At 41.5% G+C, this 18,098-nt stretch overlaps 1 protein-coding gene across 2 annotated transcripts in view; it reads left to right on the forward strand.

The window, feature by feature from the left end:
- The window catches only part of FER1L6 (fer-1 like family member 6), a 105,581-nt gene that overhangs the window by 42,378 nt on the left and 45,105 nt on the right, over window positions 1-18,098 (forward strand). For both annotated transcript variants that reach the window (XM_087962165.1, XM_087962166.1), the window contains exons 16-25: window positions 885-975; window positions 4,587-4,706; window positions 5,776-5,928; window positions 8,443-8,629; window positions 9,981-10,105; window positions 11,235-11,369; window positions 13,076-13,225; window positions 15,018-15,128; window positions 15,689-15,850; window positions 17,834-18,017. In XM_087962165.1, coding sequence (XP_087818291.1) covers window positions 885-975; window positions 4,587-4,706; window positions 5,776-5,928; window positions 8,443-8,629; window positions 9,981-10,105; window positions 11,235-11,369; window positions 13,076-13,225; window positions 15,018-15,128; window positions 15,689-15,850; window positions 17,834-18,017 — 1,418 coding nt within the window. The remainder of the gene's footprint in view (window positions 1-884; window positions 976-4,586; window positions 4,707-5,775; window positions 5,929-8,442; window positions 8,630-9,980; window positions 10,106-11,234; window positions 11,370-13,075; window positions 13,226-15,017; window positions 15,129-15,688; window positions 15,851-17,833; window positions 18,018-18,098) is intronic.

Consider the following 18,098-nt stretch of genomic DNA (forward strand, 5'->3'; position numbering starts at 1 on the left):
ATACACTGTATGTTTACATTTATTTTGAATCTGTCCCACATCAGTTTGTGACTTATTTTTAAACAAATTACAGTATATACAAAAATAACTTTACTTTTGATTAATTTTCCACAGAATAATCTTCTGTACATCCTTCATTTTGCACTTTGTATTCACCTGAACTTAAAATACCTGTCTTTTGATCAATATTTATACAGTATATTCTACTAAGCACTGTGTTGTAAAAAGGTTGAATCATAACCAGAATCATAATTCTGCATGCAAGCGAGGGAAGTGTAAGTCAGCTTGAAAATGAAAACTGGTTGAAATCTTTGAGCACAGCAGCTAATTCAATCAGAATTGCTTGCTTTTTTTATATCCTGAAAGTGTAAAAGTTATTACTGGCTTTGATTGCAATTTTATGCAAAGACCTATTTTCAATTGTTTTTTCCTTTATAAATTTACATACAATTCATTTCTAGATAATCTAGCAAGCTTTTGAATCTGCCAGAAAAACGCAACATTAATTGGAAGTATTCACTAACAATTCTTGAAAATAGATATTGCCAAAATCTGCAAGATCAACAAAGTTATGCATATTTGTTTAAACTTCAGTTGGGTGTGGGGGTGGGGGTGCAAAAGAACAATATATTCACCCAACAAATTAATTTTCTTTGGAATATTAACATAGAAATTGCATTACTTGAATCTTCATGTTTCACATAAATACAAATACAAAGGATGACTTTATTTTAATATTGCGCTATAAATTAAAGCTCTTAGTATATCCTGCCTTTCCTGCTTTGATAGATCAAAGTATATGCCGGTTAGAAGCACTACGTCTTTTTTTTTTTTTTTTGAAATGTTCTTTTATTGCCTCTAAATCTTGTTTTGTACATCCATAGGACCTTTATCACAAATGCTGAAAAAAAGCCCAAACTGATGAATCGGACTCCTTTGGATAAAAAAAGACTGACACTGTGCCAGCAAGAACTGGTACGTGAACTATTTGATTAGGCCGTTGCAAGAATGAATTAGAAACCCTAAAACACCTTTTAAAAAATCACTGGAGGTTTTTAAGAAGAGCTTGTCTCAAATTATATAGAGTTTCCTGCTTGAATTGGACTAGAAGATCTCCAAGATCCCTTCCAGCTCTATTCTGATTGATTGATTGATTGATTGACATTGATAGAAACCTGTTGCACTAATTGACTGGCATTATATTTGTGCTAAGCCAGGCTTGGTTTTTAACTATAGCTTAATGAATAAACTGAGTAAACTGTTGCAAGATCCAATCTGAGTTGGTTACTGGGACAAGGGCAGAGGTGGTATTCAGCAGGTTCTGACCAGTTCTGGAGAACCGGTAGTGGAAATTTTGAATAATTCGGAGAACCGGCAAATACTATGTGACTGGCCCCACCCCCATCTATTCTCTGCCTCTCGAGTCCCAGCTGATCGGCTGGGCCTTCTTTTGTTGCCCTTCACAGGAGAACAGAGCTGGAAAGCAGGTTAGTTGGGTGGGGAGAAAATGGGGATTTTGCAGTATCCTTCCCCTGCCATTCCCACCAAGACACGCCCACAGAACCGGTAGTAAAAAAAATTGAATCCTACCACTGGATGAGGGGTTTACTCTTCCAAGCTTTCAGACTTGTGCTGGCCATCAATTACTGGCCATCAACACACCAATCAACCAATAGGAAGGCACCCTATAAATATGCCATATACTGTAGAATAGCCCGAAGCCCAAATTCTGCTAGAGAGAATTTCCTTGAGGATGGGCTCCAGCATGAGACTGAAAGCTTGAAATATTAAATCTCTGATCCTGCTGACCGAGCCAGATTGGATCCAGCAACGTTATCCTGGGACACCTATATTTGTCTTCATCCATGCACAAACTGTTCCAGTATAACAAAGAGAAAATATACTTAATTTTACCTCTATTAACGACAGGAAGAATTGTGTATGCACAACAATGGAAAAATGAAGAGATCCCCACAGATGAAAGTGTTATAAAAATATTAGAATGTGCTGAGATGGATAGATTAGCACTTAAAAGAAAAGAAAAGGAAGAAACAGAATACTTTTCGACATGGGACTTGTTTTACCAATGGGTTACTAATAGAAACAGAGATTAGAATCTAAAAAGATCAAAAAGATAATCAAAATTTTTGTACTGAAAATTTTGTAAGATGGATAAACTAATTGTATTACTATTTTGCGATGATTACTGATATGTTTATTATGATTATTATGATTAATGTTGATTAATGTTGCATTTCTACTTAAAATTAATTGTGCCCAGACAACACACAGTTCAGACAGATATGGAACTTTTTAAGTGTATTTTAAAAAACGTATTAATAAAAACACACACACACACACGTATATATATTGTTGTGGTTAGCCCGCAGCAGGTGCAGATGGCTGAGGAGAGTGAGGACTCAGATGAGGGGCCAGGACCATTAGGGAGTGGACTGCTGCCTTCAGAGATTGTGGGGGCTGGCAGCAGCAATGAGGAGGTTCCCGAGGAGCCTGTGCCAAGTGCGTGTGCATGCAGGGCTGCTCGTAGGAAAGATATATACAGTATATATATATACATACACACACACACATACACACACATACATAGATACATACATCGTATGGAGGATGGGAATAGGACAAGCCATAACCAAAATGGCTGGGTTTCCACAATACATAATGGTATGATCAGCACCTACCATGGAATTCAATCACCCATGAAATACTAAGTGTGGCCACCACTAAGCCTATTGTACAGCATTGGTCCAGTTTTGCTCACTTGCACAGATCTGAAGGAGGAATGTGGGAATGTGCTAAAAGACAATGACAAATGGAAAATTACAGGTATTTTTGCTGTAAATAATTCAATCACCACTAGTGACACACTGTCATTTAAAACTGCAACAACAGATGGCATGAAACTTGGGCGGGAAGGAAATTTATTTACACATAGTCCTTACAACCATTCATGTAGCAACCATTTGAAGTTACAAAGACACTGGGAAAAAAAGTGACTTATGGCCATCCCCATGGTCACATGAACAAAATTTGGCAACTGGCATGTATTTGCAACAGTTGCAGGATCCGAGGATCACGTGATCACTATTTGCGACCTCCCAAGATGGCTTCCAACAAGCAAAGTCAGTTGGGGAAGCCAAATTCTCTTAATGACCACATGATTCCATTACGGGGCAGCAAAGATTGTAAAATTGGGTGTTACTCACTTAACAACCGCTTAGCAGTGGAAATTCTGGCCCCAGTTGTGACTGTAATTTGAGGATTACTTGTATAGCAATAAATCCCTATAGGATGTTGCTAATGTGGGCAGAGAACCATGGAAATCCCTCCTTTGTACACCCTAGTACAATGTCTGGCAACTTTCTTGAGGCTGGGAAGCCACCTTTTAAAATCTTTTGGCCTTCAAAAATCTTAGGACACATGGCTGCTGATGTCATGTTGTTACTGGCACCATGAAAGGCAAATATGAGCCAGCTGTGTGCAGCAGCCACCAAAAAAGCTAATGCAATCCTAAGTTGCATTAACAGAGGGATACAATCAAGATCAAGGGAGGTACTAATACCATTCTATAAAGCCTTAGTAAGACCACACCTAGAGTACTGCATCCAGTTTTGGTCACCACATTATAAAAAAGATGTTGAGATTCTAGAAAAAGTACAAAGAAGAGCAACCAGGATGATTAGGGGACTGGAGACTAAAACATATGAAGAAGGGTTGCAGGAACTGGGCTTGGCTAGTCTAGTGAAGAGAAGGACCAGGGGAGATATGATAGCAGTCTTCCAATATCTGAGGGGCTGCCACAGAGAGGAGGGGGTCAAGCTATTTTCCAAGGCACCTGTAGGCCAGACAAGGAATAATGGATGGAAACTGAACAAGGAGAGATTTAACCTGGAAATAAGTAGAAACTTTCTGACAGTGAGAACATGGAACAGCTTGCCCTTGGATGTTGTGGGACCATCATCACTTGAGACTTTCAAGAAGAGATTGGACTGCCATTTGTCAGAAATGGTGTAGAGTCTCCTGCTTGGGCCGACGGTTGGACTAGATGACCTACAAGGTCCCCTCCAACTCTGTTAATCTGTTATCTGTCCATTGGGGAGAATTTAGGAGACAATATTAAGAAAATGCCCACTTAATGCCTCCACCTTCTTATCCTTCTAATCTCTGCAATTAACTTAACTTGGTTGGAATTTTCCAGTTCCCCACAAAGGACTTAGAGTTGCAAGTTGCCTTCATACCACAAAGCAGAGCTTTTGCATCCTCTGGAATTGAGTGAGTCCCAGAACTAATCAGTTGTTTGAGGGTGGAGGTTTGCTCTCCAAGTTTTTGGGTTGGTTTCATTACCGAACATTTCGTTACCAGGCTAGGCAATGTCCTCAGGGGAATTTAGGGAAAGGTTTAGGGAAAGGTTTCCCTAAATTCCCCTGAAGGGGTTACCTAGCCTAGTAATGAAAAACATTCAGAAACCAACCTACAAGCTCAGAGAATGAACTTCCATCCTCATCTTACACCCGAGCTACAGATATTCACCACTACTGCGCATCTGTTGTTTCTCTGTGCTTTTACAGGAAGCCATGTCGAGGGATGCTAAAGGGATTCTCCAGCAGCAAAAAAAGAAGATTTCGCTAGATGAAATGATGCGTGAAACACAAAACTTTATAGAGAGGATTCGGTTCTTAATTGACGAGGTAACTGCTCACGTTTCCTTTCTTGATCCACTTGATCTTCGAAGGCAACCCCCTACTTTTTCCTTAGAAATGACTTGTGATAGCTACTGTTTTTTGATGCCTGGACATTGCTTGCAAATTGCTATGGGCTCCTCCATGGTAAAGAATAAAAGCATGACTGATTAGGCAAGATAGGGACGTGGTGGCTCAGTGGCTAAGATGCCGAGCTTGTCGATTAGAAAGGTTGGCAGTTCGGCAGTTCGAATCCCTAGCGCCGCGTAATGGAGTGAGCTCCCGTTACTTGTCCTAGCTTCTGCCAACCTAGCAGTTTGAAAGCATGTAAAAATGCAAGCAGAAAAATAGGGACCACTTTGGTGGGAAGGTAACAGCGTTCCATGAGCCTTCGGCGTTTAGTCATGCCGGCCATATGACCACAGAGATGTCTTCAGATGGTGTTGGCTCTTCGGTTTTGTAACGGAGATGAGCACCGTCCCCTAGAGCTGGAAATGACTAGCACGTATGTACGAGGGGAACCTTTACTACATGAATTGTGAAAAGTAGGTTTATTTGTCTTTTTCTACAGCCTCCCTCCTTTTTTTAGAAAATTACATGGGCATAAGGTCTTAAAAACCCTCTATTATCACCATGGACTTAAACACACCCAAAACACACCCAAAAATCACATGCTCCCCTGTGTAGAATTGGCAATTTAAAAGAAGGAGCACAGGCCTGTAGTGAAGGATTAATTTTTCTCATTCCAATGTATTTAATGATGTCAAACTGGGTAGGATTAGCAAGTGCTGATATGCTACAAAAAACAAAAGATGAAAGTTAAGAGATCAAAATATTCAGTAAATAAACCCTCAAATCTGAGCTCTGAGTGCCATTAAAAAAGGTATAATATTGTTCCCTAAATAGAGGCTGAAAATACTTTTTGTGAATGTCTGTGTTTTAATTTTGAAATAAGAGCTTGATGTGTTTAACAGAATCTTTGTTCATCGATCTGCATTTTTCAAATTACTGCTGCTTCAAAAACAGATTTTGCAAGCTGGGCACCTGCTTTAAAGCTGTAAATGTTCCTCTTTCCCAGCCTCAACATACAGTGCCCGACATCTTCATCTGGATGCTTAGCAACCACAAAAGAATCGCCTATACAAGAATCCCAGCCAAAGACGTGCTGTATTCCCCTGTGAAGGAGCAGCGGGGCAAACATTGCGGGAAGATTAAAACCCACTTTTTGAAAGTAAGGCTGAAAAGAAGTAAAATAGCCACCCATCAGCTCTCAGATGGAGAGTCAACAGCCCTCAGGTCTGAAGGTGGCTGATGAGGAACAGGAGGAACAGCTGGGTCCAGTGCCTGATGTGTGGATGTGCAGAAGGGAGAGGAGAGGAGAGCAGTGGAAATATATGGGCCAGTTCTTGGAATGGAAGAACCACCACTGCTAGGGAAACCCCACCTTAGCTCTGGAGATAAAAGGCAGTGGACGGAGATGAATAGGTGTGGCAGACAACTATTCATCTCTCTGCCAGACAGACTTGTTAGCCTGCTGTTTGTGTGGGAGAGACATTTTTTGCCAGGGCTGCTGGCGCTCCTAATAAAGGAATCATTTATTTAACTACAGAGGGTTTGTCGTGTTTGGGAGCCGGGTCAGAACAGGTTGCCAGAATTATTTGTGAAACTTCTGAATCTCTCAGACGACTTTCCCAATGAGTGAGAGAGGAAAAAGTATTGTCAACCCTGAGGAGTAGGCCAGGTGATTGTTGCAGGGTCCTTGGTGTTCTCCGAGCTTGGTTGTTTTCTTGCAGCACTGATAATGTTATCTAGTGGGATAATGAAATGTCTGCAAGGAAACAACCAAGCTCAGGGAGCACCAAGGGCCCCATGATCAACGCTGAGCTCCAAATATTCTATTATCTATGGAGGTTCTCAATCATTCAGGTCATGGTTGTCCCAAAGGTGCTTTTTCAAAAGGTCTACTATAGGCATTGTGGCAAGTTAATAGATACAGTATAATACAGTATGTTAGTGACAGATTTTGCATTTTTCCTTTTTTTCTATGGGGTAGTACACTCTCTCCTTTCCTCGCTATCTAAACATCTCTCCTATTATTCAGATTGATATTCTCCACTATTTCTAGACCAATCTATGGAACCAGCTTTCTACAGTACAGATGTATTTTGCCATTGTTTTCTTCTATACTACTTTTTCAACTTCTGGTCTGGTCCTAGGATGTCCTAAGATAGTGGTGGCTAATCTTTTTGGGCTCCTGTGCCAAAAATTGTGCACCCGCTTGCACGCTCGTGCTCACGTGCCAGCACCCAGAAGGCAATGTGTGCCCCTCCATGCCCCCTACGCATGCGTGCGCAATCCCCACACACACTCATGCCCCCTTACCTGCACTTTGCCTCACAGCTGCTTTTCCACCAGTTTGAGGCCTTTTTCGGCCTCCCAGGGGCTTGAGGAAGGTTTCTGCAGGCTTCTGCAGGCTGAAAACTAGGCCTGTTTCATCACTTCCGGTATTTCCGAAAAAAACAGGAAGTGACAAAATGGGCCTATTATTCGTCCTGCAAAGCCTGCAGAAGCCTTCCTCAAGCCTCTGGGAGGCCGAAAAAGGCTTCAAACTGGCCAAAAATTAGCTGTGAGGCGCGTGCATGCACATGAAGTAAGTTTGCCTGCAGCTCACAAGCCGGCACAAATGGCTCTACATGCTATCTGTGTGCCATAGGTTCACCATCATGGTCCTAAGACTTCCTTCCAAGGACAATCCCAGCTGGATCCTGCTTAGCTTCTCATGATCACCAGAAGTCATCTAGATCAGGTGTCGCCAACCTTTTGGACCTCAGGGACCACCAAACTCATAATTTTAAATCCCAGGGACCACTATCCGGTTCTATGAGCGTGGCCTAAATTGTGGGTGTGGCTTGGTGGTCATGTGACTGGCTGGGCATGGCTTGTATGTAAATATTATAAATATTTATATAAATATTGAATTTTTTATAAAAAAATGAGCAACTTTTACCCAAAATCAGGCAAAGATTCATTCAGAGATCTATCCATCTGCCATCAGCTAGCTCAGTCTGTCACATAAAATTTGACGGCAATCAAACTCATAAAATTTTCTAGCAAGCAAACTCACAAAATTAACTCACAACACATGTATGTAAATATTGAATTTTTTTATAAAAAAGAGCAACTTTTACCCAAAATCAGGCAAAGCAGGCAGGCAGATTGAGTTGCTCACAGAATCATTCAGTGATCTATCTGCCATCGGCTAGCTCAGTGTCTCAAATTTGCTTGCCATGAGTCTGCACTGAATAATAGAACCTTCAGTTCTAAGGGAGATTCGGCTGTGCTTAAAAGCAGAGCTGAAGATATAAAGACTAGCTAGAAAGCAAGAAATCCAACCATTTCCTACTTCCTAGCTAATCTAAATCTCCTAGCACAGCAGAACACCTGATGGTCGGAAAAAGGAAAAATAGCAATTTAGCAGGCAAGTTTGTTGGTAAAGAGTGAGTGGGTGGGGAGGGTTCCCGTGGGCCATGTGGGAGGCGCAGCCTTGTGTTTCTGCACAGCCTGGATTAATTGCTTGGGAGTGAGATTTCTCTGTGGCCCACAAAAATTTTCTCATGGCCCACCAGTGGGCCATGGCCACCGGTTGGCAACCGCTGATCTAGATGATGCCACCAGTGGAGTATTATGAAAAAAGATATGGTGAGAAATATCACTGGTGATTTGATATTTTAACTTTTTTCTTTAGTTGCCAGGAAAAAGGCCTCCAGGATGGAACGTCCATGGAAAAGTTGACACTTATCTCTGGCTTGGCTCTAGTAACTACGCCCATGCTATTTTGGACAACTTACCAGTTGGATATGAAACAGAAGCACCTTTGGCAGAAAGTACAGGATCCCATCCTACTCTCTACCCTGCCAGTCTGATCTACAAAAGTGAGAAACACTTTGTATTTGGGTACTAGCAAATTATCTAATATGTGAGGGGTTTACTTGGAGATGTTTCATTACCCAACTAGGTAACATCATCAGTGCTAGTAAGGAGTGGGATTTGCTCTCAGTTTATATTTTAATGCTTAAAATATAAACTGCCACTAGAATATAAACTGAGAGTAAACCCCACTCCTTACTAGCACTGATGATGTTACCTAGTTTGGGTAATGAAACCTCTGCAAGAAAATAACCAAGCTCAGAGAGCACCAAGGACCCCTCATATCAACCCTGAGCTACAAATATTTTCATTTATGAGTATATAATGTATATTCTGCAGTTGTTGCTTATAGCTTTATGCACTTCTTTGAATCCTTAAAGAACAACATAATTAAAATTTAAAAATTATCCCTCTGTTTTTGCATAAAATAAAACCTAGATCATTGGTTTCAAAGAATATTGATTGAATTTTCCTGATTATATGTGCTACTCAACAAGAACATACTATCTTAGATGGTGTCATTTCAATAAAGGAAATTAAACAAAGGCCATACATTGGATTATATGACTATAATAAATCCCTTTTATTAGAAAGTGAGGATTAGTATATAATCCTCACTAACTGCCCCATCCATTTTGTTATAAAATATCTGACATGAATTTACTAATCTAATCAGGGACAAAAAAGGGGTTCGACTTAATTTTCAGCATGATTGAGGAGTTGGGATTTTGGACATTTCATTCTCACAGCAAAAATATCCTGAGAGTTGTGCAACCATATACATTTTCTTAAATATATAAATATATATAAATTAAACCCATCCTGCATTTTAAAGCACATCTTGGAGTGACCATGTAAATGTTCTCATGATCAACCCAAGAAGTACTGAAAAACTAGATGCAGAGAATTGTATACAACTCATATCAGTGATGGGGTTCAATTTTTTTTACTACTGGTTCTGTGGGCATGCCTTGGTGGGCGTGGCAGGGGAAGGATACTGTAAAATCTCCAGTCAGAGGTGGTGTTTGCTGGTTCTCCGAACTACTCAGAATTTCCACTACCGGTTCTTCAGAACTGGTCAGAACCTGCTGAATACCACCTCTGACTCATATGTTGTTGGGGAAGGAGTGAAAGAAAAACTCAAAAGTATAAAATTTCAAACCTGAGCTGGATTTTTTTCGCTGGGGACAAACAAAGAAGAACCAGGCTATTTTCCAGCTGATGTTGATCCCACCATGAATCAGAAGAAAAACGATGCAATCTGTTCTTTTATATTCCCTTTTCTTGACATATTTCTATCTTGTTCCTGGTCATCCCCAAGTGATATGCATAACTCTCTCCATTCCCTGCTTGCAGCCAAGAATATTTTTCAACTGAGAGCCCACATGTACCAAGCAAGAGGACTAATTGCAGCTGACAGCAGTGGCCTCTCGGATCCTTTTGCTAAAGTGACTTTTGTTTCCCACGGCCAGACCACAAAGGTAAGGGGAAATGAGAATAATTAATGTAGTTAGATCAGGGTTTCTCAACCTAGGGCAGGGGTGTCAAACTCAAGGCCCAGGAGCCAGATTCAGCCCGCATGGTGCTTAGATCTGGCCTGCGGGACTGATCAGTTCTGGAGAACCAGTAGTGGAAATTTTGAGTAGTTCAGAGAACCGGCAAATGCCACCTCTGACTGGCCCCGCCCCCATCTATTCTCTACTTCCCGAGTCCCAGCTGATTGGCTGGGTCTTCTTTTGTTGTCCTGCACTGGAGAACGGAGCTGGAAAGCAGGTTAGAATAGAATAGAATAGAATTCTTTATTGGCCAAGTGTGATTGGACACCCAAGGAATTTGTCTTGGTGCAAATGCTCTCGGTGACCTCCGTTTTCGCTGGCAGAGCGCTAGGGCCACCAGAGGCGCCCACGACACGAGTGACATTGAGCTGGCCACACACACCCCGGGCCCCCCACCCCAGCCCCCCCAGCCTGCCCCCCTGAGGTCAAACACAATCCTGATGTGTCCCTCAATGGAATCAAGTTTGACACCCATGACCTAGGGTATTGTAAAATGTGTGGATTTCAACTCCCAGAATTCTCCAGTCAACATGCTGGCTAGGGAATTCTGGGAGTTGAAGTCCACACATCTTAAAATTCCAGAGGTTGGGGAACACTGACATAGAGGAACGAGGTCGTGGTAAGCGTGATGTCATTAGATAACGCAACCCAGAAGAAATCTTTCTGCAGGTGTGAGCAGGTATAGAAAAACCCAGTCCGAAAATTGTTGGTTAAATAATTAAAAATGCCAAGGGTTTAACTTTTTTAATATTTATTTTAGAAATGTGCAAGACTGCCCACCTCTGTGGTGATTGTGGGTAGCATGCAATAAAGATGGTCATACAATATAATTTTTTTTTAAATCCTAAAGGCTGAAGAAAAAAAAATCATTAGACAATCAAAGAATCTGTTTTAACCTTTTTAACCTGCTTTAACCATGGCCATTTGGATATATTATGTTGAAAACTATTGCCAAATTTGTTTGAAAGATATCAGGTTATTGCCAGGATAAACTGTAATATCTTCTTGCAAGCCCTGCTATTATTAATATACTATTTTTCCCCTTCTCCCTTAGATCATTCAGCAAACTTTGTCTCCTACTTGGAATCAGATGTTGCTTTTCAATAATATTCAGCTTCATGGCGAAGCCAAGGAAATCGCTGAATTCCCTCCTGTAATCATTGTGGAACTCTATGATGATGATGCTGTGGTAAAGATAATTTTCCCATACTTACAAACTTTTTTTTAAAAGGCTTGTTGGTCAATGTAATGAATTGCAGAGGCTTTAAAAAAAAATTTTAAGCATCCCAATGTCAGGGACAAAGGTGCAAATGATACATAGAAGCTGAGGCTGTTCTAGAAAAATTTCAACCATCTCTCACTGGGATCTCATAAAAAGACCCCGAAGTCTCAATAAAGGAGAATATTTGTAGCTCAGGATTGAAATAAGAAATCCTTGGCATTCTCTGAGCTGGCTTGTTTTCCTGCAGGTGTTTCATTACTCAAACTAGATAAAATAATCAGTGCATTGATGGTGTTACCAAGTTTGGGTAATGAAATGTTTGAGCAACACGAACACTTCAATCTGAAGTCTCATTGGAATTTCCGCAAGATTCCTGAGTTCTTACCTGAGATCTAATAAGTCAAGGTACCAGGGGGTCCTATGAGTGTTAAACATCATACACAGTTATTTTAATTTGGGTGGTGGTCCCAGGTATTCTTTGGGGGAAATAGATGCTTATTTTGCCAAGTCTTGAGGTGGGCGATGGATAGGATATCAGAATTTAATGGGCTCAGGTGAGCTGATTGCATACTTTACCTTGACTAAGAGAATATTGACATGATGCCCATTCTGAAGTATCACCAAGGGTTTAGTTTATTTCATTAAATGACAGCACATATCATTTAATCTGTGTTAATTGATTATGTGCCATCAAATCAGTGTTGTTTCTTAGCAGCCATATGGATAGGGTTTTTTTTTTCTTCACCAGCTTGGATCTTCAAATCTTCTAACGCTGCTGGAATTCTCTTTTTGTACATCAATCAGTAGACTTCTGGGCCACTTATACTTGATTGATTAAAGCCATATAGAAGTACTAAGCTAGACAAACACAAAAAAATAAATGAAAATGCAGGATCCTTTGTTTCTGTGGAATCCAGATATTTAATATTGCTATGCTGCTTTGCTTATTCCAATGATTGCAACTGTTTTGACCAAGGCTTCCTGAGACACCAACAACACACGTTAAATCCAAAACCCTTTTATTTTAGTTCAACGGCTGTGAATTATAATCATTCATAGCCCGTAGTGAGTCTCAACCAGTTATAAATAGTTCCCTGGAAGTCTGCCAAAGTTCTTCGGGAAAAGTCTGATAAGTATGCACCTTTATCTTTCTTGAAGTGCTGCCAACGACTAAAGTACCAATTAGTCTTTCAAAACCAAATGGAGCACAAATTCACCAGGTTCCGAACCGACCAGAGCGAACAACGTTGCTTCCTGCAAAGGTTCCTGTCCTTTGCACTTCCTTTATATCTTATGGGAGGGGCAATCACCTCCAAGCCTTACTCCCGAGTTCCCCTTTTGTCTTAACTGCTCTTGCCTTCTGGCAGCTCTGCACACACGCGCACTGGGAACAGGCTCCCCTTGTTCCTCTGCCTTGCTGCTGTCAGATTCTGGAGGCTCCAGAGTCAGCACATAACTCCCAGATGGCCCTGGCCCCATCTCTGTATTGGACACAGGATCAATGTCTGAGTCCTCTCCAGACTCCCAACTTGCCCATGTTCTTTCCCACTATCCAATTCTGCTGCCGTCTCCGAGGGCTGCTGGTGGACCACAACAGCAACATGAACTTGGAGGATGAGCAGAAGGTGAACATAAATGGCATTGTGTATTTTTTTTACTTTTTAAACATATAGGGAAAATCAGAATATATCGGTGCAACTGTGGCTGCTCCTGTAACTAGGCTGGTGGGGGACAAATATGAGCCCCCAAAACTTAACTACCACCCTCTCTACTGTGGCAGTCTTTCAGGGGGGGATCTCCTAGCTGCATTTGAGCTGCTTCAGGTGAGTATGGAGCAATATCGTTTTTAATAAATGGATTCAACTTTACTCTGCCTTATTCTTATTAGGAGGTGCCATCTGTGACTCCTAGTGACCACCTAGTTCGGGTGTGTGTGTGTCAAACTGGATTTCTTGGAGGGCCAAATCACCATTGTAGTTGTCTATTGCAGGCTGGCAGGGGTGGTGGTGGAGAAGATGGGATGGATACCCTCCTGCAGCATCCTGCCAGCCAAAACGGGGGCACAGTGAGGCTGTGGGAAGCCTCAAGATGGCCCGTTTTCAGCCTGGACAGTTTCCTGCAGCACCCTGCCAGCCAAAATGTTTTGGCTGGCAGAGTGCTGGAGGAGGTCATCCAGGCCAAAAATGGGCTGCACGGGGGCCACCCACGCCCCTCCCCTCATGGCCTGTTTTTACTAGCAGAGGCAGTGTGGGCCAGTCCTTTGCTATTTCCAGGCCAGCCCCGAGAGCCAGATCCAGGAGCGGGATTCAAATTTTTTAACAACCAGTTCTGTGGGTGTGGGCCAGGTGAGCATGACCATGTGACTGGGTGGGCATGGCTTCTTTTTCTTCTTATCTTTTGGCAGCACACCTTCCCCCCCTCCTGTTTTTTTGCTTCCTGGGCCTCAGGGAAGCCTCCTGGGGGGGGCATTGTTGCTCCCAGGAAGCATCCCTGGAGCCCAGGAAGGCAAAATAATGTAGCTCAGGGGGCAGGCGGGGGAGGGAGTTGTACCCCCCATGCTCCATTTTTTGTCTTTCTGGGCCTCAGGGAAGCCGCCTGGGTGAAGCAATAAGACAGTGAGGGGAATCCCGGCACAGTTGATCATCAGAACAGCTGATTGTCAGGAGAGAGGGGAAAAGAAATACCTTAAGGCAGGGGGCCCCAACCACCGGGCCGCGGACCGGTACCAGTCCGTGGAACATTTCCTACCGGGCCACCGGTTTGTTGGGTGCCGCCATCTTGTTTGACGAGAAAGTGCTTCCGGGTGAGCTTTTCCGGTTGGAAAGCGGCGTTTGGGTCCTGAAGGAATCCTCGCGCCTTAGTTTCATCGAAGGGGGCAGCTTCGAACAAAACTAAGGCGCAAGGATTCTTTCAGCACCCAAGGCAAGGCGAGCCGAGCGACCGTCCTGAAGCCATCCCGAAGCCCATCGACAAAGGTACAAAGGAGGAGTTGAAGGTGGCGTGGAGAAGTGGGGGACGGCTGGCTGGCTGGTCGCTCGGCTCGCCTTGCCTTGTCATGCGTGCTGATGCCGGTACCAGGCCGCGGATCATTTTGTGATGCTGGTACCGGGCCATGGCACAAAAAAGGTTGGGGGCCACTGCCTTAAGGAGTGACTGGGCAGGGGAGAATGCAGTCAGTTATGCCTGGCATGCCCATGATGTTGCGCATGTACGATAAGGACTGACTGCAAGGGGAGGGGAGGGGCGGGCATAGAGGGTCAGGGCCAGCCAGGGGCATGATTTGCCGATTCTCCAAACTGCGCGGAATCATAACAACCAGTTCTATAGAACCAGTCTGAACCAGTAGAATCCCACCCCTGGCTGGATCTAAGTTGGCCTTGAGTTTGACACCCCTGACCTAGATCAATCTATACAGTTTCCAATAAGAATTATCTTTGTGTAGAAATACCTTACAGGAAGATTTTATTTGAATTAAAGTTGGGGAGGGGAGGAAGGACGGTTGATTTGATCATTGATGATTAGGCTAATTCCAGGGAGAATTGCAGGATATATTTTTTTTCAGAGTGCTTTTAATAGCATCACGGCTGATCAATAACATGTGTTTTTGTACTGTAGGTCCCTGATTCTGGCCCAGAAAACCTTCCACCTCTTGATCCTCCAGATGCCAGCCTAATCTATGAAGTCCCAGCCAATATACGACCTGTATTAAGTAAATACAGAGTGGAAGTAAGTTCAGATAAATGATCCTCTGAGCCCTTGTGTAGTACATGTAAATGTGCTGAGGCAAAGTGATTTTGTTCACATCCATTTGAACTTGTAATGCACACCTGTTTGGATGTCATTCTTTCCCTGCCAGATGTTCTGCACTTAAAAGAGGGAGGGAATAGGTCCTCGCAATTCATGGTGTATTAACATTGTACTTTGAGATTCTTAGCCAAGAAAGAGAGATCTAAGTTGTGTGCCTCTTCTTTCTCAATGATTCTTTTGCTTCTCTTTCTGGTTAACTAATGAATTAGTTAATTAACACAATCTAGGGTCAGTTGCTTTATGCTTTATAAGCTGCTCCAAAGAAAAACAGAAGGTTGATCTCATGGCTTCATGGTTAACCCAATCCCCACCTATCTACAACCAATCCTCTTTTTACCAACTTTATCTTCTCTCCTTTCCTCTTCACCTGCAGTGTCAGGATCCAAATTGTCGCCTCCCCTAAAGGGTTGTTGTATTTAATACATTGATCCCTGAAAGTGAGTTCTGTAGAAGTTATATTATTTCTTTCCCTGCCACAGGTTCTATTCTGGGGTCTTCGGGAATTGAAGAAAGTGCAGTTTCTGTCTGTTGATCGTCCCCAAGTCTTCATTGAATGTGCCAGTAAAGGAGTGAAATCCTGTGTGATCCAGAGCTACAAAAAAAATCCTAACTTTAATATCCTGACAGACCAATTTGAAGTGGTACATGCATACAATTTTCTGCTAAATATACTCATCTTTGCAATCTTTGCCTTTTGCTTAAAACAATGCAGTAGAATTAGATAGAATTTCATAAGAATAGTTCAATTGTCTAGCACAAGGCAACCCATGGGAGACATGAGCTTCAGGTTTGATTTAGTTCTGAAGGGCAGTGGGTAACTTTGAACAAATCACTTGGCTTATCACTGCCTTTTTGTAGTGGAATGTCATCTGGATTCCCAGGAGGTAGGGGCTGCATTTCAGAGAGCAAAGAGGCAGGGAAGCTTAGATAGTTTGTTCGGGAGGAAGAGAGTTAAAATGGCTCCTCCTAGCAATTCTCAGAGCGTATCTATGGTGATGCAAATAGTTGCTTTAGTTTAACAAGTTTTCCCTCTATAGGTGAGGAACAATAAGAGAAATGGCTCAGAAGTAATTCCAAATGTATATCTTGGCTTTTGGGGCCTGACACTTACACTGTGGTTGAAATCAGAGATTACAACCCAATTGTGAGTTTCGTTTCATTTTTAAAATGTCAGAATGCCATTAAGCATAACTTTCCTACCTTCTTCAGCTGCCATTTTTGTGGGACAGCTGATAACCAACAGAATTACAGTACTGTTCATATTCATGAAAATGTATTCCTAATGTTGACTGCACAGGAGAGAGGAAATTCTTACCATATTGGTTTAAGAAACTATGCCCAGAAAGAAAATAATGGAAGGCTTAACTTCCCAAACTCCTCTTGCATTGTTTTTCATGAACTTTAACTGCACCCTATGCACTTCACATTTCTAGCAGAATCTGGCATATAAGTTAAAGAAAAATATTACGGGATTGTTGATTACGTCATTAAGATCATAGGCTTGTTGGACTTTAAATTAGGCAGAGGAAGAAAGGAAGAGAAATGCACTTAAACTGATGTTTTAAATGAAAAAAAAATAGCTTGGGTAATGAGAGAAAACTTGCTGAATCTGATTTTGTTTGATTGCTTATTTATCAATCTATTTCATTTCATTTCTTTTCTACATGTTTAAGAATGTTTTCTTTAAGAATACTGAGTTTATGCATATTTTTTGCAAATTTATAATTTATATGTGCCTTTTTGTTTTTCACATTATCAGATAATATGCTAATTTTAGTAAGATCTTTGCATAATGTATATATCGTGCTGTGCACTTTATGAGTGGTGAAGTTCATTAGAACATTTGGACAAGTATGATTTTGATGTTTTAATTATCTTAATTTGTGTGCAGTTTCAGAAGCGTCAGTTCAATATGCTCATATTGTAGTGATAATCAAAGAATTTATGTTTCATGAGAAATTAATCAGGTAGACTTATCAAATAAATTGTATCTTAATATAAAAGTCAAGCCACTGTAGATGTTATTCAAGTTTGGAAAGAACAAATTATGACAAGTCTCTTGTTCCAAGGTTCTTATGAATCAATACATGGATTTAGACTTCAAACGTGACTTTAATTAAAATGAAAATAAAGATGAATCTAATAACTGGAATTTATTAGGTGCAAGATCTGAGGCTTGTTGTTTTTAAATCACAAAATGTCTGAAATTAAATGGGATTTTTACTGAGAAGTTTATGTAAGTTTGGAATATAGCTAAGGTTATTTTTTTAAGACAAACATCTGCAGTTATTTTAAACCCAATAGATTTTAATCTTTGTGACATTTAATTTAAAGGATCAATGACATGTTGGAAATAGATGATGATGTTCTTCTAAAACATCATTGGCCTTTCTACTAAGATATGAAATTTAAAGAAATCCGGCTTCTGTAAAAATTCAGAAGACAAACTGTAAATCATCTGAAGTAAATTACAGAAATCCAATCGCCAGAGGATTTTCTTGTGGGATTTGATAGAAAACTCATTTCCAGTTAGAACTAAATGTGCAGAAAGGAAATTATGAAAAACGCCATTTGAGAAGATAAGGAAAGATCTGACTGGGTCTTTTATGTTTCCCCATTGTTAGGAATTGCCTGAAAATGAACTTCTGCACCCTCCACTAAGCATCTGTGTGGTTGACTGGAGAGCATTTGGCCGTAGCACTCTGGTTGGGACGCACACCATCAACTGCCTTAAACAGTTTCTGTACAAATCCAAGGAACCTCTTGTTTCCTTAGCTAAAGGAGCTGATATTGTGGAAGTGGACAAAGGTAAGTCATGCCAAAAGTCCGGTCAGAATCCACCCTCCTTTCTTCTCATAGAGCTGTGAAGATGCAAAGCCTTAGAGAGCA

This window comes from Notechis scutatus, chromosome 3 (genome assembly GCF_049901735.1).
Source record: "Notechis scutatus isolate UNSWTSFEM ecotype Mainland chromosome 3, rNotScu1.2, whole genome shotgun sequence".
In the NCBI taxonomy this organism is placed as follows: domain Eukaryota; kingdom Metazoa; phylum Chordata; class Lepidosauria; order Squamata; family Elapidae; genus Notechis; species Notechis scutatus.